The sequence below is a fragment of the Oscarella lobularis genome, chromosome 5 (assembly GCF_947507565.1).
Source record: "Oscarella lobularis chromosome 5, ooOscLobu1.1, whole genome shotgun sequence".
Taxonomy (NCBI): Eukaryota; Metazoa; Porifera; class Homoscleromorpha; order Homosclerophorida; family Oscarellidae; genus Oscarella; species Oscarella lobularis.
Window position 1 is genome coordinate 2074834 of NC_089179.1, and position 25300 is coordinate 2100133.

Below are 25300 nucleotides of genomic sequence, written 5' to 3' on the forward strand. Positions count from 1 at the left end.
ATATAATGAAGCGAGGAGAATAAACGGTTGGGACATTTCAGGATACGATGAAGGAGCTTTGGAACAGAATGAATGAGAAGGGAAGAGCGTGACCTTCAACTTCAGAGGGCGAAAATTGTCATGCAGTCAAGGAGTGTTCATCCGCAGTTTTACAAGTACTGTAATAGGGTTAAACTAGAGACTACACGTTTTACGTATCAAATATAAGTAATTATACCCCGTTGCGGGGGCGCGGTAAAGGCGCCGACAGGGCAATAAATCCCATATTGCCCGTTGCCACTTGACGACGGGCGAATATATATTCGCCCTAGGTGCAGAACCAATGAATTTATTGCAGAGCGTGCAAGAAAGCAGTACAGAACAGGCATACTACTACTCTGCAGTATCACGAACGTAGATATTCACCGTGCAGTTCTCTAAGCCCGAGAAAGAATTCAGCGACGCTGGAATAAGCGCCTTGTCGCCTTTCCGCTTCCTTTCGACAGCCTTTTCGGTACTCGCCCCTGCGTCGGTAATCGCCTCTCCGTATTCCACCGCCGCTGGCTTCGTGTCGCTAATCGCTTTGGATACGCTGCGTAATTGCTCTTCAGACGGCCTTTCGTACATTCGAAGCGCTTCGACGGAGCGATGTCCCGTGCGCTGTTGAACTAACTTTTCTGGAACGCCTCGGGAGAATATTCTCGTTGCGCCGGAGACACGAAGGCTGTGACTGCTCTTTCCGGTAATTCCGATTTCGGCGCACATCTTCTTCACCCTCTCTCCAAATGCATTCTTCCCTAAAACATATTTACTATATAGAACCAAGGAGCACCTGCGGCCGGTGGCTTCTCAGGAAGAGGCTTCAGGTAGAATGCGTTGTCTCTTGCGTCGTAGGGTAGACGCTTCAGATATTCATCCAGCAGGAAGCAGTGGCATCTTTCAACTTGTTCGGGTAGGGCGTGCTGTACTACTCGCTTGTTTGCCACTTTCAGGTGGGATCTTCCGCCTGGATTGTTTTTAGAGCGAAACTCCACGTACTTATACGATTCCACGGGTTGCGCGAAGTCAGGCGGCGTGCGAATCAGCTGTTTTCTTCCGAGCATTCGATGTTCTTGTCCTCCTCTCAAACAGAAGTTTTTCCCGTTCAAAAAGAAGACGGCACGCAGCAACGCGACGGGGTTGTGGCATCCAATTACTTTTTCACGCCAGAGCTGCTCCTCCTCCTCATCGGAAATGGGAGGTGTAGGACGTCTGGCGGTGCTAACGCCTTCGTTGTGCAGTCTTCTGCACGCGTTATCAAACGCGTTTTGAAGGGATTGAAATGACCTTCCGCGAAAGAAGTCTACGCCTTCTCGGTGAACGCGCACAGCGCGCTGTCAACCGCAGAGTAGGGAGTGTAGAGTTGCGGGAGGATGTTTCTCGCCGTCTCTCCTGCGGGCTTCCAGCAAGAATAGCGAAATCCATTTGTTGAGTTCTTCGTCCGTACCCGCTTCCAGAACGTTCCACTTCCCTATTTCGGTTGAGGACGAGCCGTCGCGATCAAGCACGCGCTTGTTTCTCGCTCTCAGCCATTCGACGAAAGCAGGACAAACTTTCACTGCGCATGTGTGAATAGTTTAGGCGGGATCCAATCAGCTGAGCGGAATGGCGCGCTATTAGCGACACATTTACAAAACGCTCTCGGATAAAATGACTCCTAGTCTGATAAGGTCGAAACCACTACAATTCCATGCTTAAAAGAAAAATCTTTCATATGAGATCGACGAATTTTTGATAAGGGGGGACGAATTTTTAGGAGACGCGCTCGAAGGAATCGCGAAAAAAAATCGCGCCCATCGCGATGATAGCTGTCTTCGCGCTTCCCTCTCCCACTCAATGAAACAAAATTTGTCTCACCTTCTCGATTTGCCGCGAAAAATACGTACTAAACCAGCCGTTTCCCCGCGAAAAAGCATTCTTCGCCTGCTCTCCCCTCGAGAAGACTTCGCTCCACCATGACTTCGCCTTTCCACTGCGCTCTAGACCCAGGCCCAATGACTCGCGCTGCTCAATCGACTCGCACCTCCTGTTTCGGCATCGTTTCGGTGTACTCGGGCAATCTGGCACGCCAGAGAGGGTTTCGCAGCGACACTTGCCTGTGCCTTCAGCACGCGAACGAGCGACTGTTCGAATACCAGCGATGCGCGATATCGGACGAATCGAGTGCATGCTCAGGCGGCCTATGTCCGTGCCCAGAGAGGCTCTTACCGGTCCTGGAGGATCTCGCTGGCGAAATCGTCAGCTATTTGTGCCGACGGCACGTTGAAGAAGTCGACTCGCGGCCGGACGTTTTCGAACATCGATCCTACCGACCGCCTCCAAAAAGAGCACCTAAAGCTGAGCCTGACACCACCTCTCAGGCTAACGAGGAACCAGACGACGGTAGTAACGACACTGATATGCCATTGATAAAGTTAGCAGTTTCCAATTATACCTTATCTAAGATGGACCGGGAAGAGAAGAGCTTGAATCCGAGCTGAAGGATACGAAAGACAGGCTAAGAGTGGCCAAAAATCGAATTCGAAGCCTAGAGAAGGAGAATGAAGAGCTGAGAGCGAAACTAGAGAAGCGGATGGTGACTTCCACTTAATTAACCTTATTGCTTAAAAATGCTTACTTCCGTGATACAGAAAATAAAATTGAAGACCTAGAAAAGAAAAATAAAGAGACTAGTAAAAAGCGAGACGCAGCTGGTAACATGACCTTTATCCTGCCACCTTAACCTTCTTGCCAAAATGCTTATTTTCGTGCTGCAGAAAATAAAATTCAGGAACTAGAAAAGAAAAATGAAGAGCTAGCATCCGAACTAGAGATGCAAGACGCAGCTGGTACCATTACATAAATCCTTAACTTTATTGCTAATGTGCTTTTTCAGAATCTTATCCAAAACTAGTTACAATTTTTCAGCAGGCACTCTGCTTTGCAGACGCCAGAAAGCTATACGACGTCCGTGAAATGCAGGAATTTTGTCGGCTTCATGCTCCGGGATTGTTCGACATAATAGAGAAGGCAATCACAGTAAATTACACTGGATCTGAAAAGAGGGAAGACTTACGAAAGCAAAGAGTAGTAGGAGAATTGCATCGGTTGGCATATTTTTGTAATCAGGTATCATTTCCATTCCTAAATCTTTCACAACTTATGTAATAATATATTTCTAGAGAAACTCATCTCTTCTAAGTGACGTTGGTTTGCACCTTTCGTTGTCAGGGTGTTTAACGCTGGTCTTGAACGCGGAAGGGTGCTGGGCTTTTGTGGGCACCCGGCAACGATACGTCGATACAGAAAATCACTCAGCATGGATAACTCTCCCCTTGCTAGCAAACTTCTTCAGGACGCAGTGAATAACAGTCACCTAGCAACACTCATAATCGATAATCGATGATTACCACTCCACTCCATTCATACCATCCCACGCCCTACAACCGCAGAAACATCTTCAGCTGTTCACATGGCCACGTGCCTGACTGACGTCCACTCTACTGTCTGCAGCATTCCATTGCCTTCACAACCAATTCACTATTGGCCGAATGATGCCAGTCCTAGAGGCGCGGTAAATACAGGTAGCTATGACAATCAAGGTTGTTGCCAGAAAACTAAACGTTATTGCTTTATGAAGGGCGAGTACTAGACTACTTCAAGCTTCACCTCCCGTCCATTTTTGGCAAAACGTGGCTGGAATTTCTACCACCGTCCTATAAAGAAATTGATCTCTCGGACGTTGTTTTAAGTCTAGAAAATTTAAGGTACTGTACTAGAAAATTGTAATAAAAACACCTTGCGTAATTGTGATCATTAGATGCTACGTTAATCCTGATCGACGTGAGCTAGATTCGCTTAAAAGCATCTGCGTCCTTGAAGAATTGGAGCATCATTTGCACTCTGCAGCCGACTACAAAGAAGTGGTAAATGTAGTGCTAAAGTAGCACCCAAGTCTAAAAGAATACCTAAAGAAATTTGCTCTGCCATCTTTGGGTGACTGGCCTACATTCTTCTCCCCAAAAAGGCTCATTGCATAGGTATGATCACAACTGGCTCTATTGTATTGACATCTAACTTTTTCCTTTAGAGTGAAGACGGTTCACCTAACCATTCCCTTATTCCAATACTTGGCCCATTTCACATATATCTCAACGCTGCAGAGAATGTCATACGTTTATTTCATCCCCCTTTTTGAAAGTAAGAAATTTCAGTTTATTCATATATTATTAATAGCTTTCTCTTTTTCAGAGCTTTATAAATACCTACTAGCTGTTTAATACCCGGCTACGCCGGGTACCCGTAGTTGTCATGGTACAAAACTTTGAGTTAAAACTCCTGTAGCCAAAGAGATCTTTGGTACACCTCTGGCCACAGTGATCACGGGTACAACTGGGTGGCAACAGTGATCATGTGTACACCTGTAGCCAGCCAAAGTGCAAGTACACCTGTGGCCAGAGAGGTCACGGGTACAACTGTGGCAACGGTGATCACAGGTACACCACAGTGAGCACAGGTACAACTGTGGCCCCACTGATCTCTGGTACATCTGTAGTCACAGCGATCACAGGTACATCTGTGTCCACCACAGAGATCTCTGGTGCACCTGTGACCACAGAGATTTCTGGTACACTTGTGGCCACAGTGATCATGCGTACAACTGTTGCCACAGTGAGCATAGGTACACCTGTGACCACCACAGTGATCAGAGGTATACCTGTAGCAACAGAGATCTCTAATGCGTACGAATCTATTTCCGAAGCGGACCGTGAATCGTTTCCAAAAATGCTCGAAGTATTCAAGGCGAAGGCCCTCCCTTTGATGCTTTAGTCATATCGAAGTCGAATGTTCCATAGCAGAGTGCAGGAGAAAGAGTCCGTGCAGCAATACGCACAAGAGCTCCAGCACTTATCCGAGAAAGCGTACGGTCGTTTCGCAGTAACGAAGGAACTGAGAGATCACCTGCTACTGGGACAGTTCGAAGAAGGCTTATGGGAGAAGTGGAAACGGGAATTAAAGCCGCCTCCCCGTACCTTTGAAGAAGCATTGACGCTGGCGCACACCGCAGAAGCGGCGGGAAAACAGCTGCTACGTCGAAGCCGAGAGAAAGGTCACGAGGGCGTGACTTGAGCTTAGAAGGGGAATTGTTGGGATTTGGTTGCGTGATTGTGATATGGGGTTGAAGTAAGTGGGTGTGGCGAAAGAGAGACCTCGTTGTGTGAGTCAAGGAGTTGCATCCAGCGAGAATAACTCGATCCCCCGAGTTACGACGACCTACAGACGGGAAATCGTAAGAGCACTGGCAATTGGCTCAAAACTTAGGTAAACGTGCGACGGCACTTGCAATTCGCTACAAAACGTAAGTAAACGAGTGACGGCACTTGTAAGTGGCTCAAAACTTAAATGAACGTGCGACGAGCGACGCCACTTGAAATTGCCTGAAAACTTAAGTAAACGTACGGCGGCACTTGCAATTAGTTACAAAACGTAAGTGAACGAGCGATGGCACTTGCAATTGCCTGAAAACTCAAGTAAAGTAGTAGTTATACCGGATGAGCGAAGAAATTCCAAACGAACCACTCTGCTTCTACAAAGAACCCTGCGCGTTCATGGCGCCACCGGCTCTCCTAGGCCCCCCCCTACGTCACTCGTCGGTAGGCAGAAACGTCGGTTGCCAATTCACTCCGTCCTCCCAATCTGTTCGTCGACGAACGATGGAATTCGTCGGCACGCCGCGCTAGCTCCTATCCGGCTTGTCAGTGCCCCTTCGAAATCGCAGCGAGGCCCGCAATTTCCTCAGCGAAAAACAGTGCGACTTATCGATCGAGTCAGCTCCCTTTCGTCTCCGACGTTCACAAATCTTACTACTCTCTGGTCGTGCTTCTTGTAAACAAGGTATTCTCGTATGCTCAGATATCTCATCAAAAACTATAACATTTCTGCCTAGCGAATGATCTTCTGACGATTTGTCCAGCCGTGCTTCCCGGAACAGCATATCGTTAAGTTCTGTTTGAAATCCTTCTTTTTGCTGGAAAAAGTGAGTATAGTCTCGGAGAGTTCTTTCCGAAGGTAACTCAAGGCAGCCAGAGGTACGCATAGCATGATACGCTGACGTCGACATCATCTTCAAATTAAGAGCTCACCTTATCATTAGCGGATACCATCTCATTCCCGTCTTACTACGAATACTGCTGGCTTTCATTTTTTGGTTCCAAAATAGTCGTCGTAGGGATCCCTCAGGATATTGCTCTTCAATGCTCTTTTGGTGTTCGACCATTGTCCACCTCACAAGTGCGAGTCGACAACAACACTTATCCTGCACTGATCTCTTTATAGCTCTTTTAGGCCGCAATGACTGACGTCGTGCTGCTCTATGTTTCAACAACAGCATGCTCATTATCTTTTTACGCTGTGGGGTATTCAGTGTTTTGTCGTTAGCATAGATGACTTTGTGAGAAATTGATGTGTTGATTTTGCGAGTCGTTGATTGTGTGAGTTATTTATGTGTTGAGTTTGTTAGTCTTTCGGAAAATTGGTGTCTTTCGGATGTGCCGAAGCGGAGGTGGCGACGGCGACGTCGACAGCGGATCCGTCCGCGCCTAATTCCCATCCGCTCCCGACGAGAGAGACGCAAGAGTAATTTCCTGTCCTCGTGGTACGATTTTCGGGCGAATTTCGCGTAAAATATGATGACTTTCTTTATGATGGCGCTCCGTTAGATAGCGACGCATCACCTCGGTCGTCAATTTCTTCGAATCGGCGGCGTAGATGGGGCTAAAGAGGAGAGAATCGGTGTCATTTGAGGAGTGATGAAAGGGTGCCCAGTTGCCGCGTACGGATTCGCCAACGAACTGTCGTGGGAAGTCGTGGCGTGCGCGGTAGCAGCGTCGCTCATTGTAGTGGCCGATGATCTGCAAGATGGATCACCTGACCGTACGGGAGATAACAAACAGATGCGACATTATTAGCTGCAGTGCCCCTAAAAACCGCTAAAGACCTCCGCGGGAGCGGTTTATACGAAGGGGGTCTATACGATGCCGTCGTATAGACCCCCTGCAGCCGCGCGACCAATTAGACGGTGACACGCCTACTGGAGGACAGCTGGACTTGCCAAACGCATAAAAAGGCCCAAAACTCTACTTTCCTTCCCAATGACAGAGCTGCCCTAACAAGATCGAAATAGAAAGTTGTTCCTGGTCTTTTTAGATTATTCGCAGGAGTGCTTTGTGAATTTGTTGCTCTCTTTGATGTGTCATGCGTTCCGTACTATGCTATCTAAAGAAGCCTGCTTCTTCATATCAGGCCTCTTCGGTTCCGAAACGCTGTCGAAGATCTCGCCGTGCTGGATCAGATGCTTACTTTTCAAGTGCTTGATCATATTGCTCGTGTTTCCCGACCTCTTCACGACTTCCTTACATAAGAAACATTGGGCCTCCTCCGGGATTCCAGTTTCTACGTAGTACGTCCAAGCAGGACTTCGCTTCCTTCTCGGAGCACTCATTTTGTCGTCCAGTAGCTAAAATCTGCACTAACGCGGTGATGCAATTGCCAAATGCCGCGCGCAGACGCCGCGGCGAGGCGCGCAGACGCCGCGGCGAGAGAGCTAGGCAGATGGGTATCGTATCGAAAGGCGTCACGGTATCGATACTGCGGCCGCGCATTCGGTATCGGTAATATCGATAATTTGATATCGATACGCCCATCTTTGGGCCTTTCGACCGTCACATCTTTGACAAAGAATCGCCAAAGAAAATTTATCGTTCAACAATAGCGAACAATAGGGAAATTTCTGATGCGACTGTTTTTCGTGCGATTTCCTTGCCTATTTTCGAAGAGGTTTTTTTATTTTTTGAAACCGCACGATGAGATATTGTTTTGTTTGCAGAAATTTTTCCTTCCTGGAAGTGGAGCGTAGGAATCGGTTCATTTCTCCTTTGAGGACACTGGTTTTTATTGCCCGTGGGTGTAATGAGGTATAATAGTAGAGATACTGAAATTTGTTTGTTGGTTTCTTACGTGTTTTAATGTCTAAGATGCCTCTGTTGGTGAATCGGGGTCCCTTAAAGATATCGATGTCAAGGAATGTTGCTTTCTCCGTGCTTTGTTCGTGTGTGAATTTGATTTGGGGGGTGGAAGGCATTCAGGTTTTGAATAATGCATCCAGGTTCGCTGGTGAGTGGGTCCAAAAGATCAAAATATCGTTGATGAATCGAAAATAATGTAATGGGTTTAGAGTCTGCGTGGAGAGAAAGCGTTGTTCGAAGTCAGCTATGAAGAGATTTGCCCGCGAAGGCGCCGTGCGTGTGCCCATCACTGTATCTCTCAACTGTAGGTAAGGGCATTATTATTGAGCAAGAATGTATTATTTCTGAGGATGTGGTGTAGGAAAATCCGGATCATGTTGGCATCATTTGGGTCACCGTGTTCCTGCTGTGAAAAGGTGGCACAGACTTCAATGGCCTCTGTTTGAGGGATGGATGGATAGAGTGCAGTCACATCCAGTGAGAGATGTATCACATTTGATGGTGTTGTGAGAGTTTTAACAATTTTAATTAGGTGAGAGCTGTCTCTGATATAGCTAAGCTGTTATTTTAGCTATGGGTGGGTGGGAGGTAGGAGACTATTATTGCAGATATTTATTCTGTGGGGCCTCCTGAGCCACTGTGTATGGGGTCGGACTCCATGTGGATTCTGTGGAGTTTCTTTAACCCTTTCGCTTTAAAAAATGTTTAAGAAAAATTGGTGTTGGGTACGAGTTGTGGTTGGGTCCTATTTCAGATATTGTCTTGTATAGAAGTCTAGTGGTCCGTTTTTATAGAAGTGTTCAATAGCTTCGTGGATCGATGTTACGATTGCATTTGGTAGGGTCTTCCCTAAGTAAGTGGCTGATAGACGCCCGTGTCACTAAGGTGATTACAGCCGTCTCTTTTGTAGTTGGAGGTGTCTTCAACTACAATACATGACCCTTTGTCTGCTCTCTTAATTATAATGTCCTTGTATGATTATAAGTTTTAATGACATTACGTTCTTCCGGTGTGACGTTTAGGCGTGGGCGTGTAGGTTTAAGGCCAATAATTAGGCTTTGTAGTGACGTTATAAATCTCTCTAGTTTCCTCTAATATACTTTATTAATGGTGAAGGTCGATCTTGGTTAAACGGGTTGGCGCGTGCGATTTGCATAGATGGAGTTTTGATGGGCGAAGTGATATTGGAGGCGGATGTTACGGACAAATGTACGAATAGATTGGAGTAACTGTTTTTTAGAAGGACGTATCGGTGTGGGGCAAAACGATAGGCATTTGTGTAAGATCGATTCCTCATGTTTAGACTGGACGCTTCGCCAGGGTCGGAATCCTCTGACCTAACAGTGAGTGTCGTCGTTGAAATGTTCATAGAGGCGTCGTTTAAGAGCTTGGGAGTCCCTCCGGTGCTTATTCATCCGGACTCTGAGGCTTCGAATAGTTTGTCTGACGTATTGTATTCGGCAGAGTTCATATTGTATGATGTAAACAATGTCACATTATGTGTGCGAATGCATTGTAACGAGGGTATGCTTTTATGGCTACTACAAACAGTGTTCCGGCTAAATAGCATTTTACAACATCCACAATCGTAGCGACTACATTTTTTAATCGAGTATAGAGATACTCTATGGTCCATTTAGACACGTCTAGTGCAAACGAGAATATTCCTTATGTTTTTTCGTTTTTTATAGCAAATCGTAGGCTGGGTATTAAAAATTCCATTTGTACGGGGTTAGGTAATAGGTGTTTTCCAATGAGTGTAGAGCGCTTTTTTAAGTCTTTTAAAACAAGACCAAATTGTAAGATAAATGGTAAGCACTGTATTTTATCCGTTTTAGCGCATTCTTCGAGGACAGCAGGCCTATCGTAAATTCTACGTTTAATACCCATTGTTCCACGATATTTGGAGGTAACGACAGATAATCAAATTCTTTTTGTGTGCTTGAATGCGTTCGAGAAAAGAGTCACGATTTGACGTTCCTCTTAGAAATCTATTTGGCTCACCGATTGTGATCGATTTTTTTAACACCTATTAGGTGACTTGACTGATAGGGAATGTACATAAACTTATTAGTGTTCTTACTATATATGTATAGAGGTATCGAGAATCTGTTCATTTGAAATCGGGGTCCTTTCGTTAGAACGAGGTTTGGGTAGATACATTCCATATAGCTATTAAGGGAACTCAAGAAATCAACCAGTTCAAATAAACTGTAGTCCCACAACATTATAATATCATCCATAGATGTAAATATTAGGAAACGAAGGTGCAAACTTCGTTCCCATTTCAGTGCCGTTGCGCTGCCTATGTAGAATACAATAGTGTCAAAAACAAATTCATTTTGCGATAGAACAAATTCCATCAATCCTCTACATAATTCGGCTTGTTCAACGTGTCCGGTATGTACGATAATATCCCTGACTGACTGCTATTTCCATGCCTTTACGTTGCGGAATGCTTGTATATAACGAGGTTACATCGATGGTAACTAAAACGTATAGGGAAGCAGTTTTGTTCGTTCGACCAGATTAATGAATTGTTTGTTATCGCATATATATGAATTTTTAGTTTGAGCAATCGGGTTCAAAACATAGTCTAAATATTCGGATAATTTCTCTGTGGGACAGGAGCACCCAGGACGGTATTTTATAGGGTTTTTATGGATTTTAGGTAAAAATGTGTTGCGATCTTAGGTCGTTATCGTAGGTCGTTATGGTTGCGTAGAAGATATTCAGATGTAATGCGGTCGGTGACGTTTTTTCTAATGCCCTGTCGATGACATTATTCGTTGATTGTGCAGACGAGTGAGGACGTGGGGTCTCCACGTAGAACTTCATAAGTTTTTTCGTTCGAAAGGTTTACGATCGCTTGATGACGGTAGTCCTTCAAATTCATAACGACGACTTGTGAACCTTTATCAGCTTTGAGGATGACTATGTTAGAACTAATACGCAATTCCTGCAAAGCGCCCCACTCTAGGCCAGACATGCTGGGCTTCACGAAGACGTTCCATCGATTATTCAGGACCGTGGCATGTTCTTTTTTAGCTTTTCTCAAATATTCTTCAACATAAAAGTTGTTCGACGAGCTGGGAGTCCAAGTAGATTTTTGCTTAAATGGATGATACTCAGATAACTTTTTTCCAGCCATTAGAAATTGAATCCCTACGCCTCTATCTTAGTAGTTGAATGAAGAAAAGAGAGGTGACGGGGAAGACGATAACTGGGTACGTAGAGACAAATGTGAGTCGGAGTCATATACCCAAGTTACAGTAATTTCATTCGATGGATTCCTTTGCACAAAAAATCAATTGCTGGAGAACTAAGAGAAAAATGTTGAGCATCAAATTTAAAATTTATCGGAGGTTACACAACATTTACATTGGTCTTTACACACTCCTTCTCGCATTTCGAACTCTTGCATTCTTTTCCGAAAGATGCTATCCTTTGAATGGACTACCCGCAATCTTCTTTTTACGTGCTTCCCTTCCTCCATTGAAACAGAATGAAATAATCACAAGCGTAAAATATATTACTTGAATCAGTTAGTTTTCTTTTTACCGGCTTCTGTCTCCTCCTTCTTGACTCAACCAGTCTCCCTACTGCACAAAACGCGATACGGTTAGGGTTAGAGTTAACCAATAAATTTGATTTTACCTTCAGCCGCTGTTAAAGGTGCTACAGGAAATTGAAGTGCCAGAGCAATCATGCAGTTAATTAATTAACATTGCATAGGATCCTACCGTAAGCCACCTTACCCAAGGTTGGTGGGGGTAAAAGTGATGGAAGTGGTGAAAGTGCAGTTGCTGGTGAGAATTTAACGATTTACTCAGTTAATTAACACAGATAATTACCTAGTAACCTCACCCGATTACTCAAGTGAAAGAGGCTCTTCTGTTTTCAGCGCAAGGCAAAAGACCAGAAAGTAAAATAGGTCAAAGATCCCACGCACTTTCACATACTCTACAGTTACAAGAATGACCTTAGGCAGATTCTAGTGATTCCTAAAGAGAACATTTACATAAATAGAGAAATCCCAAATTTTGGTTATTGTTACCTTCATTTCCTTCAATTCTTTTCCTAACTTACTAATTTTGATATAGAAGCAGTATTTGCAAGTAATTAAAAGAGCCCATTACTGCTAAACTTATTTCGGCAATTAATTTGCTTTACTTGATTTAATTAAAACAATATTTCAACTTATGTTATTGTTAACTCCGTTGGCTTCACACCGTCTTTTAATTCATAATAGTTATCCTTCTAATTCCCTCATTTTGGTCTAAATGCAATATTTGCAATTAAAAGAGCCCCATTACTGCTATCTTTATTTCGTCATCTAATATATCATTTCTCGATTTAAAAAGAAATATTTACCCATCAGAAAGAATCTTCATTATTTTTACCTGTATTGGCTTTACCAATCACTTTTTCTAGGAGATGCCGTATTAGCTGACCACGGCTTCATGTGCGACGATTACGCTCGTATGGTTAGGAAGCACTTGAACAAAATCGGCGTTGATTGGAGCCGGGAGCTATCGTAAGTGTGTATTCATGTTGAGCGAGTCATTGTCTTACTAAAAATCAAATACGAAATATGTAAGTTAGTACCAATGACACTGATGACGGAAGATGATGGAGTGGCGTGAGTCGACAAACTTGTAAGAGTGCGTTGCTGCTTAGTTAACGACTTCGACTTTGGTTCGGGTGACATTGACGTCCGTTAGTTCGACGACTTTGGCTTTCACGTCGATGAGTTTTCCGGGCAGAAAGCGACCGATTTCATTGAGCGTCGCTCGCACGGGAACTTCCTGATTGTGGTCAACGTGGGTCGCAATGGCGATCAAGCCGGAGTTGTCTTGGATTTCCACTTCTTTGTCGCTTCTGATCTTGTATCTTTTCACGACGATGTTCCGAAAGCAAATGGCTTCGCCCACGCTGGCGTACTCCGCGAAATGGTCGCGCGTGGGGGATAGAGCGAAACGAAGCGAATCCTTCCCCATTTGTCGGCCAAGAATCCGTGAGAATACTTCGTATCCGTGAGAATACTTCGTTGAGCCTTTCGACTTTATCTCCGAAAGGAGATCGATCTTGGCGTGGAATTCAGCTACATAGGCTGACGGCGCCGCAGCAAAAACGTTCCAGCGAATAGCCGATATTCACGACTCGCCGACGCGTAAGATTTTTTCAATTTTCTTATCGCCTGTTGACGTATTTTTGTTAACTATAGGATTTCAAGCGCGCGATTAGTCGTCGAGAATGCTTACGGAAGGCTGAAGGCTCGATGGAGAATGTATATTACAGCTATGCCATTAGGTTGAGATTCTTCATTCACCGTAATAAATACAGTTAAAATTCTAAGCTTCCGAATTATTTAAATATGGCAAACATACCCAAAACTAATCTAAAATGTCCGACTCTGTTTACCTACATGGCATTTATAGCTGCTTTATCAGCTTGGATTCTTGTAAGTCAAAAATGTATTATTAAATAAGAACCTAAACCAAGACCGAAAAAGACAATGCAAATCAACATCGGAGACTGCCCCAAAAATTATTGCTGCATGCTGCGTTCTTTCCAACATATGCGAGATAAGCGGTGAATCCTTTGACGAAACATGGAACGCGGAAGACGAAGTGATACAGCCTCAACAGCAGCTGCATCAGAAGAATGCAAGAGTTGCCTGCTGCACTCAGAACAGCCCTTGTCCGGTACTCTGCACAGCACCAATTACAAAGCGCAGGCAGTTTCATAAATCGTCCGTAACAGACAAAAGTATTACTAACATAAAGTGTAATCTAGAGTATACCAAATTATATATAGGTTATTACATGGGGCCGAGGGCAATATGGGATTTATCGGACCCGAGGGAACCGCGATAATTGCCCGAGCGAAGCGAGGGTCAATTATCAAGGTTTCCCGAGGGTGGAGGGTCCGATAAATTCCATATTGCCCGAGTTTTCCCCCATCCCCGTACGGAAAATTTTGTGAGTTCTAATGAGATTCTCACGAGATTTTCACGTGTTCTCATGAAAATCTGTCACGTGAAAAATGGGACACTCATGAGAACTTCATGAGAATTTCATGAGAATTTCATGAGTTCTTCTCATGAGCTTGGCTTCTCATGAGATATAAATTTAATTTATCTCATGAGGCTACACGACACTTGTCACTCATGCGACACTTGTCACTCATGAGTTATTTTACTGCAATCATACCTCCGTTTTTCCCTTTCTGTCTTCCTCCCGTTAAGGTTCCACCTGTAGAAAATAGTGTCCTGCTCCCTCCGTCTCCCTTGCTTCATAAAACTAAAAAGCCCAAAGGAATGTAAATAGCTAGAAACTTAATGAAAGTACGTATCTGATAAATTTTGCTTCCCATGAAATGAACATTGTAGTTCATGTCCTTTATAGTTCGTCCTCCAATGATTCACTTTTTCCTGCTGTTCTGTTATTGTCTTCCTCCCGTCAACGTTGAGCCCTTAGCCACGCAATACAGAATTACAGTTGCCTGCATCTTCCGTCTCCTTTGCTTCAATTAAAACTAAAAGCCCCAAAAGAATACAAAACGCTAAAAATTCGAAATACGTATCTGATAAAATTCTTTCCCATGAAGAAACTTTAAACTGTAGTTCCTCCACCAATGATTTTATTCTTAATTCCTTCCCCCACTACAAAAAAGAAAACACATTATGTCAACGCACGTTACGTGAACGTATATGAAGGTGTCACAGAGGTTTATGTACGAAAAACGACAAAATACCTCATGAATAGAAGTCCGTATCCAGTTTCGAACACATTAAAATATAAATAGATGTTTATACCCTATAAAATCCGGCATCAAAACGGTTAAAAGCGGAAATGTTGCGGAAATGTTGCGGAAATGTTGCCTAATAACTCCCTAATCTTCGTGTAAAATTGAATCTTGCTAAATAATTGCGTTTTATGAGAGTGAGCTCAGTTCGTTAAAAGAGGAGGAGGTCGTGTGATCTAGCTGTCTTTCGAACACAGTGACACCCATCCTTCCTACCATGCAATTTTACACGAAGATCTGGGTGTTATTGAGCTACATTTCCGCTTTTAACCGTGTCTGTTTTAGGGTATAAACGCCTTTTCCAAACTTGATGTCTTCGAAGCGCCTAGCTTCCTACCATATGCTGGCCGTATACAGCGTCGACTCGACGAAGCCGATCCCGCCGCGGCAGATCTAAACAAAAGTCACAATTCAGCATGATTCGCCCCGTTTAGAAACGATCGCGTGCCAAAATTTTCCGGAATGGCGTAATCGCGATCGCGAGTCTTCGAAATCGTCTCAGATAACATTGCGGACGGTAGGAAAATCTATTAACGTTGAACTCGGGTCCCGCACTTCGTAAAGCGTCAGAAAAGTCATTTCGATCGATATCGCGGGCGACGCGCTATCGAAAAAATCGGTTTCGAGCAAAACTTACCGCTCGATAAGTCCCGAAACAGATTGAAACGGTTCGAAATAATCCTCGAAGCCATTTCTGAAGCCCGCGACGGTCGAAAAGTCGACGGAAACGTTGAAAAAGCATTCATTCATGGTGTCTAGACCACGTGACGCAATCGCGCTACGCTAAGGGGGCCCTATATATTACGCGCCTAAGTGACTAATAAGTAATCTCTGTAAACGTGTACAATTACTTATAAATTACACAAGTTCTGCACACTACGTATATTCGCGGTAAATCGATTGAACGGCACAAATATATTCCGAATGCATTTTTCTCTTTTCTGTTTACTTTTCTGGCTTCTCGATCTAACCAATTTCTTTCCGGGAGACGGTATAGAAGCGTCTCCCGGGCGTCTATATATGTAGCGTCTTGTTCGTCCGCTTTGACCGTGCAAGTGAAGACTCATGAGAATATGTACAAGAACTCGTGAGATTAGCTATCACTAGGTGAAAACTCATGAGAGATTACTTTCCTCACGACAACTCGTGAGATTAGCTGTAGCTCATGAAAGCACATGAGCTTTCGTGAGGTTCTCATGATCTCCTCATGACTCATGCGTGTCTCATGATATCTTATGTGCCTGTCATAAATGCCTCATGATTTCTCATGTGTCTGCCATGAGAACTCATGACATCTCATGATTAATCACGAGAGATAATGAGAAATCATGAGAACTCACAACATTTTCCGTACGGGTCTAATAACCCACTTATACCCCGATTAGCTTCGTTTTGGGTGGTTTGGTGTGCTCGGCTGTGAATGAGACAACCCACTTCCCTTGCTTGATTGACACGCGCTAATCATCCAATTTCGCTCGACCCGTCCCCTTGCATGATTGACATGTGTAATGTGTTAACAAAATTATCGCCCGAATGATTGATAGATTGATGCTCGCGTAGGTAAAATAAGAAGGGTTTGAGGGATTCTAGGTAGTTCATCGCGGCGTCTTGCCAATGGAACAACCAGACGACGATGACGACTTTCAACCTCCGAAAAAGAAGCATAGCGAGAAGGCGCGTGCTAACGAAGCGATAAGAGCACCAAGAAGATTCGCTTCTCCCGTTTCCGACGAGCACTTGAGCAACGCTCAAGAAAGGTTTATTCCTGGAAACACCGAAAAAAGCACGATGTGGTCAAGAAAGGTGTTCGTCGAAAGCAGGACAAACTTTCACTGCGCATGTGCGAGTCGCTAGGTGGCTTCGCGGTATTTTTTCTCGCTTTCTTTCCACAGAGAGACCATCATTTGATGTTCGAAACGCGTTCTTGCATTGATCTGCTGTCGAAAAAGGTCAGAAGTTAGCTGGTTTTGTCTCTAAAAATTTTTCTCAGACGACAGCCTACTTAGGGTGACTACAGTGTTTTGAAACAGAGGGAGCATATGGTTAGCAAGGAGGGTAACTTGTTTAATTAAGAGATTATAATACGCGTTTCTGTTGTAATAAGTAAGATCAATAAAATGATAATAGTAATAATAATAAGTGTAGTATTCGCTAGTTGAGATTCTTTTTGTGAGCCTTATTAATGTACGTTGGTCTTACGCCAGGCGGAACAAAAATTTTCAGTTTGTTGGATAGGTGTTCCAGAAATTCGTTTGATGTGTAGTAGTCACTTTCTTCGTTTACTATCGGTTCTTCATCTTCTTCTTCTTCTTGGCCCGCCGTCTCCTCTACGTCGGCATCACCATCGTTTAGCCCCTTGTTGGCGTCTTTTGATAAGCTCTTATTAAACTGATTTGCCATTTTTGTTATGCTTTTTAGCAGAAATGGCTTGCAGATCATGCACTCATTGTCTTGGAGGCATTCGATGTGGAAGGAATGTCCGCAGCTCAGAAGAACAGCGCTTTCTTTGTCGTCCGTCACCGAGCAGTCGTCGTGATCGCATTTGTACTCGAACGATGGTGGTACTGCACTCGAGAAGCCCAAGGGGAGTGCTCGTTCATCGAAAGTGGATTCAAACGTTGGAATGGTATAGACCTATAAAATCCATATGAAGAGAAAGGAGATACACATATTTTCTCACCCTTTTTATTCTTTTCTTGCATATTGCATTCGCCGCTGTTTCTGTAAATATTCTCAAACACCTTGACAAGAAACTCGGCTGTTTTTCCAGCAAGGTGAGAAACGTTCTGTCCGGAGTGATGCTTTTTTGAAGGATTTAAAAAGTTTGATATGAAGTCGGAGTTAAATTTTCTGGCAGACAGAACCTTTGCAATTTCACTTATTTGCTCACCAGACGACCACGATGGACACTGCCTTCTTAGCAGGGAGTGAAAGATCTCGTCGGGATGCCAAGGTTTGATGAAAAGAAAGATAGCCACTGCGGAATTACAGTTTCGTAATGTAGAAAGTCGCTGGTCATTGCAATCATTGACTTGTTATAGTGGTGACGTTTCTGAAGCATAAACATCAAGGAAAGACGTATCATGGAGGGCTTCCAGAGATCATATATGCTTCCTCGAATGATTGTAGAGTAGAAAAAGAAGACCAAAGGTACCAACTCTTCAAGAAGGTAGCGCAGCAGAGCATATTCTACGTCCATGCATATTTTGAGACGTGCAAAACTTTCTCTCTTACCCATTAGCCAGCCTCCCATAAGGGCCGCCAATAGCGTGAAGACTCGCTGGAAACTCGGCTTATGAGGAAGCACTTTCTTTTCTCCAAATCTATAATACTAAGAGCACAACTCGAAACTGGTACGCGCATCTCCTCCGCCGGCGCGTCGAATTGCGCGGCGCCGAGCTCGGGGCGCGTTCCCCGAGCTCCGGCGCGTTGCGTGGGCCGGTTCGCGAGCGTCGGGGCCCCGCGCGAGGCGACGCGTCGAAGCGGCCCGAGCGAGCGCGACGTCGACGCGACCGGCGACGGCGAACGTCGCAGCTCGCGCGCGCTCTCGGCGAAGGGGCGAACCCGCGACGGCGGCATTCGACCACGGCACCTCGGCGACGAGCGAGATCGGTCGGATCGCCGAAGCGAAAAGGGGGGCGTAGCGAAATTCACGTTCGTGGGCGCGTGATGCGGGCTAATTCGATTACGACGAAGGTCGGTCGCGATCTTCGTCGTTCCCGCGTCTTTTTCGGTCGTTCGCGCGCCGAATCGCCTTCGATCGTTGCGAAGACGTCGAGGGCTTTGCGCGAAAGCGAGCGCTAGACTTTTGGTAATTGAACGCGCGTCGCGGAGGGTCGCGCCGCACGCGCCTTCATCCTGTCTGGTTCAGAGCTATAAATATATATATATTTATAGCTCTGGTCCGGTTCCGATACGGGTATATAAATGTGTTCACGCACTAATTGAAGTTCTGCGCGCGTTTTGTAATATCCCCAGACCACATCAGCGGAGAGAACCTCTACGCCGGTGTGGCATACCCGAAATACCCAGATCGCACCGCCAGGATGAGGATAACCACCACAAAATGTTTCTGTGTAACTGTTGGAGGTGTAAGGTTTATAGTAGAACAGGTGTACCAGAGATTTCTTTGGCCACAGGGTTACCTTCGATCACTGTGGTCACAGGTTTACCTGTGATCACTGTGTACCAGAGATCAGAGGGGCCACAGTTGTACTTGTGCTCACTGTGGTCACAGGTGTACCTGTCTGTGATTACTGTTGCCCCAGTTGTACCCGTGATCACTGTGGCTACAGGTGTACTTGCACTTTGGCTACAGGTGTACACAGGATCACTGTGACCAGTTGTACCGTGATCACTGTGGCCACAGTTGTACCAGAGATCTCTGCTGCTGCAGGTGTACCTCTGATCACTGTGGTCACAGGTGTACCTATGCTCACCGTGGCCACAGGTGTACCTGTGTGATTACTGTGGCCACAGGTGTACCAGTGATCCTTGAGGCTATCAGGTGTACCTGTGATCACTGTGGCCACAGGTGTACCTGTGATCGCTGTGACCAAATGTGTACCTTTGATCACTGTGGCCACAGGTGAACTACAAATCACAGGTGCACCAGAGATGTGGACACAGATTTACCTGTGATCGCTGCGACTACAGATGCACCAGAGATCAGTGGGGCCACAATTGTACCTGTGCTCACTGTGATCACAGGTGTACCTGTGATCGCTGTTTCCACAGGTGTACTTGCACTTTGGCTACAGGTGTACACAGGATCACTGTGGCCACAGTTGTACCCGTCATCACTGTGGCCACTGCAGGTGTGCCTCTGATCACTGTGGTCACAGGTGTATCTATGCTCACCGTGGCCACAGGTGTACCTGTGATCGCTGTGACCAAATGTGGCCACAGGTGTACTTGCACTTTGGCCGCAGGTGTGCACAGGATCGCTGTGGCAACAGTTGTACCCGTGATCAGTGGCCACAGGTGTACTTGCACTTTGGCCGCAGGTGTACACAGGATCACTGTGGCCACAGTTGCACCCAACGCCCGTCCCGTCAGGCGTAATGCGAATTGCTGGATTTTCAGCTGCCCTTTTCATCCCGCAATTGATGAATGACGCTCGAATTCCTTCACGAACTTTTCCAAACGTTCTCCTCCTGGGTCGTCCTTTCCCGAATACGGCGGAAGCTTAGGCATCGCCATTGAGCGTATGGCCGCCATGAATTCGGCTGGTTCCGACGTCCCTTGTTCCTTTCCTCCTTGAATATGCAGCTTCTCTGCCGCCTTTCCCTTCTGATCTTCCTTTTTCTTTGTCTCAGCTTGTTTACGACGGCTCCTTTCCTTAGTCGAGTCCTCCACGTGGTGTTTCTTCACACCCACGTGATCTTCATCTTCAGAAGTCGACTCTGTTTCTTCCGCGATCGACACTTCGTCTTCCTCGACGTCGACCTCGACGACACGTGCTTTCGTTCGCTCAATTGCCGCAGCAATGCAAAATGGCGCTCTCGCAGAGCGTCTTTCTCTCGCAACCAGTCCAACTCGGCAGCGCGGCGCTCCTCGCGTTCCTGCTGCAACCGGTCCGCTAAAATTTCGAGGTGGTCGGCTTGCTCGGCCACAATCCTTTCTAATCGCGCAACGTTGCGCGCCTCCGCTCGAGCGGCTCGAGCGGCTCCCACGTCCATCGCGGGTCGAGCGTCTCCCAAGTCCGTCGCGGGTCGTCGCTCACGCTTGTCACGCTCTTCTCCCCCGTCGTTGTCGCGCTCGTCTTCGATCGGCGGCAACGGTGACGGGGTCCGTTCCGGCGACGCTTGCTGGCGTCGCGTCTTCGCTTTCTTCGTTTTGCCTCTCGGCATCACTCCTCTTCGACTTTCCTGGTCACACTCCGTCGATCCCGGCACAGGCCGCCAAATTTCTTACGATTTCCCGTCCGTAGGTCGTCGTAACTCGGGTGATCAAGTTATTCTCGCTGGATGCAACTCCTTGGCTCACACAACGAGGTCTCTCTTTCGCCACACCCACTCACTACAACCCCGTATCACAATCACGCAACCAAATCCCAACAGTGCCCTCGCTTGTTTACTTAAGTTTTGAGGCAATTGCAAGTGCTGTCGCTTGTTTAATTAAGTTTTGTAGCGAATTGCAAGTGCCGCAGCACGTTTTCTTAAGTTCTGAGCTGAATGCAAGTGCCGTCGCTCCTTTACTTAAGTTTTGAGGCAATTGCAAGTGCCGTCGCTCGTTTACTTAAGTCCTGTAGCGATCTGCAAGTGCCGCCGCACGTTTACTTAAGTAAGTTTGAGGCAATTGCAAGTGCCGTCGCACGTTTACTTAAATTTTGAGCCAATTGCAAGTGTACGTTTTGTAGCGAATTTCAAGTGCTCCGCGCGTTAACTTTAATTTTAGCCAATTGCCAGTGCCGTCGCTCGTTTGCTTAAGATTTGAGGCAATTGCAAGTGCCGTCGCTCGTTCACTTAAATTTTGTAACTAATTGCCAGTGCCGCCGCACGTTTACCTAAGTTTTCAGGCATTTGCAAGTGCCGTCGCTTGTCGCACGTTTAATTAAGTTTGAGACAATTGTAAGTGCTGTCACTCGTTTATTTACGTCGTTTGACGACGCCGTCTCTTTGGGAGACGACGGCGTTTTTTGACGATGCCGTCTCTTTGGAAGACGATATGTGACGATGCCGTCTCTTTGGGAGACGACGACGTCTCTTTGGGAGACAACGGGGTCTTTTGACGACGCCGCCTCTTTGGGGGACGTCGACGTCTTTTGACGATGCCGTCTCTTTGGAACGATGACGTCTTGTGACGATGACGTCTCCGACGTCCGTTTAAACGATATAATTTATTCACCAGACTTTTCCGAGGTCCCTTCACCATTACCGGAATCTGCCGGAGATTTCACTGCCGCGACCACTGCAACGCTCTACAGGTCATTCTCGGGCGCCTGCTAGATCTATAGAGGCTGCTAAAGACGCGTAAGCCATAATCCGTTTACTGTTATAATTTTTCACTACCGAATGAATTAGATTTTCCAGCGTCACTCTACCATTACCGGAATTTGCCGGTGATGATTCTACTGCGGCGCCCACGATCCTTTTCTGGTGCGAAGGGCGCTTTGGGTAATCAGTTCTGTTACAATTTATTCAAAGCGGAATAAATTTGACAGATATGATTTTCCGACGCCCCTTTAACATCACCAAAATCTGTCGGCAATGGCGGCGCCCACTAACGCTCCACAGGCCCTTGTGGTGCGACCGCTTGAGGCCTAATGAGGGCGCGTCGGCTAATCACCCCTCTTATAATATATTCACAAAATAAAAAAATTGACGAATAAGATTTTCCCACGTTCCCTAATCAGTACCAGGATTTTCCGGGAATGATTCCACTACGGCGCCCACTACCGCGTTACTGGCCATTTTTTGGCGTTTGCTTGAGGCCACGAAGGCTAATCACTTCTTTTATAATTTATTCGCTGCGGAATAAATTTGACGGTTATGATTTTTCGACGTCCTTTCATCATCACCAAAATCCTTTGGCAATGGCTTCACTGCGGCGCCCACTAACGCTCCGCAGGCCATTGTCGGGCGTTCGCTTGAGGCTTACTGAGGGCGTGTCGGCTAAAACCTCTGTTCCAATTTATTTACAACCGAATAAATTTGACAAAAAGATTTTTCTACGCCCCCTAATCATGACCGGACTTTGCCGGGACTGATTCCACTAAGGCGCCCGCTACCGCTTTACAGGCCATTTTCTGGCGTTTGCTTGAGGCAACGAAGGGCGCGTCGGCTAATCACTTCTGTTATAATTTATTCGCAGCGAAATAAATATGACGGTTATGAATCTCCGACGTCCCATATCATTACCGGAATTTGACGGCGATGACTTCACTGCGGCGCCCACGTATACTAACGTTCCGCAGGCTCTTTTCGGTCGTTCGCTAGGCTACACGAAGGACGCCTAGGCCAATCACTTCATTTACACCACGGAACGAATTCTACGGAATTGATTTTGCACGGTCACTGCACCATCGCCCACTGACGCTCTGCGGGGCCTTTCTCGGGCGTACGCTCGAAGCTACGTATACTAAATACTAAGAGCGCGTAAGCCGAGCGACGGGCTAGTGCGCAGGCTGTTCGACGGCGCCCGTTCGCTGTGGGGCATCGCCGGCATCGCCGCGCGGTCCCGGCAGGTCACGCGGGGAGCCGCTCGAGGACCGCAGGCGCTTTCGCATGGCTTTGTGGGGCGTGAACGCGACGTCACCCGCCAGAGATCTCGGCTGGTGACGCGGGGAACGCGACGGCTTTGTTGGGCGTGAACGCGAGATCCCGGAAGGTCACGCAGGGAACGCGACGGCACCGTAAAATTATCGAGGGCAATCACGTGGCGCTCGGTCCCGTATCGGCAATGGCGTCGTTTGGGCTTTAAAGGTATAGATTACTGCCATACTTTCCAGAAGCTATTTTTCGGCTAACATACAGAACAAATGACACTAATTTTTCTTGATAATCGGCTGGAGGACGCTGACAGACTGACGTCGTCTGTCGTTGAACTATTCCGTGACGTTGAAAGAATTTGTCCAACCAGACTTTGCAAAATTTGAAATCTTCCGCCGTATCCTCATCAGATGCGGCCATATTGGCGTAGATCTCCTTCGCTTTTAAGATAATTCGGGATCGGGACACTGGTACCTTCTTTTGTACGTATTCAACCTCGTACCACTCGTAAAGATGATGTTCCAAGTCCGCCATTGCGACGTGACGCCCCCTCCACTCAAGCGACTACGTTTCGCTGCTCGCAAGCTGCTTGCCAGCTCTTCACGAATGGCAGATTCCTGTGCGCACCACTGTCGGACGCATGAGCGAGGAACCCGGAATTTCTCTGCCGATCTCTTCTTCGAGGACTTCTTCGCCTCCTCTATCGCTGAAACCTTCAGCTGGAGAGTTTTATTAGCTCGCCGTTTCGCACGCCCACGTGTGGTGGTCTCCGTGTCGGTCTCCTCCATAGGAACCGGGATATACGCGCACGCGCAGAAGGGTGGCCTTATATTCGAGCATGGCGTTTTATTTTCTTAATCGTCCGCTTACATGGCATTCTAATGGAGCATGGTGCTGTAATTGAGCATGGCGGTGTAATCGAGGAAATACGGTAGTCTTTTTTAAATGTTTCTTTATTTAATATTTAATAGGGTTCGTGTATGGCGCTAGAACAGTGCCAAAAATAAAAAACCATACGAATGAATGAGTGATAGGAATGAACCATAGCTACGAAACATGGGAATGAAACATAGAAACATGGCTACGAAACATACCTATGAATCATAGCTGTGAATCATAGCTATGAATCATAGCTATGAAACATAGCTATGAAACATGGCTATAAATAAAAAACATAGTGAAGAAGAAAGAAAGAATGTCAGGAATGCAGCGTACGCAAACCGCGCAAGCTCAGTGCCGACGCTTCTCTCTATGGCAAAGATTCAGTTCCAAGTCTTTTCACGCTTTCACTTTCCGTGATTTAGCAACTATTTTTCATCAATCGCTACTGTTAATCCTGTGAATTCTTTTGCTATAGAGATAAAGAAAGGAAAAAATTCCAAACGAGGTTCATCATTAGTCAAAGCGCTTGAACCTGGATTTAACGAGATAAAGCTCCGAGTTGTTGATCTCGGCGAAGAAGAAGAGGACGCTGAACCGAGCCAATCGTCCGATATTGGAGATGCAGGCGAACCGGGCGCCATGTTCGATCCGGGATCTATGTTGAAAAGTGGCTCTTCAAGCGACAGCCGTAAGCTCTTCTCTTCGTCTCCTCTTGCCTGGCAAGAGCAGCGTAAGCTGTTTGGATTAAAAGGCAAAGGTTACGGACGCAAAAGTCGGCCAGCTTTGGAAAAAAAGGAAAACAAAAGCTCCCCTGTCCTCCTAGTGCGAGCCGCGGATGGACGCACAAATTTGTATGTCTTCGGGGCTGTCCTACTGTAAAGGCTCCACGCGGAAAAGAAAAGGATATCCTTCGGAGAATCGGAGAATGAGTTTCGATGAAAGAAACACTGCTCAGAGCATTTCCACCACTTTCTGAAGCCGGCGGTTATACCCTAATGGTGACAGATGTTGAACAAGGAAGTCGACGCTTGTTTCCACTTGCACTTCCCCACCATGTGCCCAATTTGGCAAGGAACAAATCATATATTTTTGCCCACTGCATAAATCCATTGTCGCGCGTGAATCCAAAGAAGAGGAGGACGTCAATTTTGAAACATGCCTCACTTGCGAAAAGCGAATGCTCATGTCCGAATTAGCCAAACATATTCTCAATATGTTCTGCCTCACCCGTTGATCTGACTACGGAAAGTCAATGTTCTACGGACAGCTATTATCTGCCCGGTCCTTCAACAGACCGTTCTGGCAGCGAAAGCCTGCAGGAGGTATGACATACTAACTATAGTAATTTTGTGATCAATCAGCGCAACTTTTAAC

The 25300-nt window shown here is 46.1% G+C and overlaps 1 protein-coding gene across 1 annotated transcript; it reads right to left on the reverse strand.

Annotated features, from left to right (window-relative positions):
* Window positions 1-372: 372 nt before the first annotated feature.
* On the reverse strand, window positions 373-15581 carry LOC136187345 (uncharacterized). The gene is made up of 3 exons (XM_065974923.1): window positions 15469-15581; window positions 812-1263; window positions 373-776 (listed from the first exon to the last, which is right to left on the reverse strand). The coding sequence occupies exons 1-3, from the start codon at window positions 15579-15581 to the stop codon at window positions 373-375; spliced, it is 969 nt and encodes a 322-aa protein (XP_065830995.1).
* Window positions 15582-25300: the final 9719 nt, after the last annotated feature.

Excerpts from the sequence above, each read along its gene's own strand:
- LOC136187345 (XM_065974923.1), bottom strand. The coding sequence starts at position 15,581 with ATGAATGAATGCTTTTTCAACGTTTCCGTCGACTTTTCGACCGTCGCG. Across the intron at positions 1,264-15,468 it reads GTTTCGGGACTTATCGAGCG|AAGACTGCACAACGAAGGCG; the intron begins GTAAGTTTTGCT and ends TAACGCGTGCAG. Across the intron at positions 777-811 it reads TGAGAAGCCACCGGCCGCAG|GGAAGAATGCATTTGGAGAG; the intron begins GTGCTCCTTGGT and ends AATATGTTTTAG.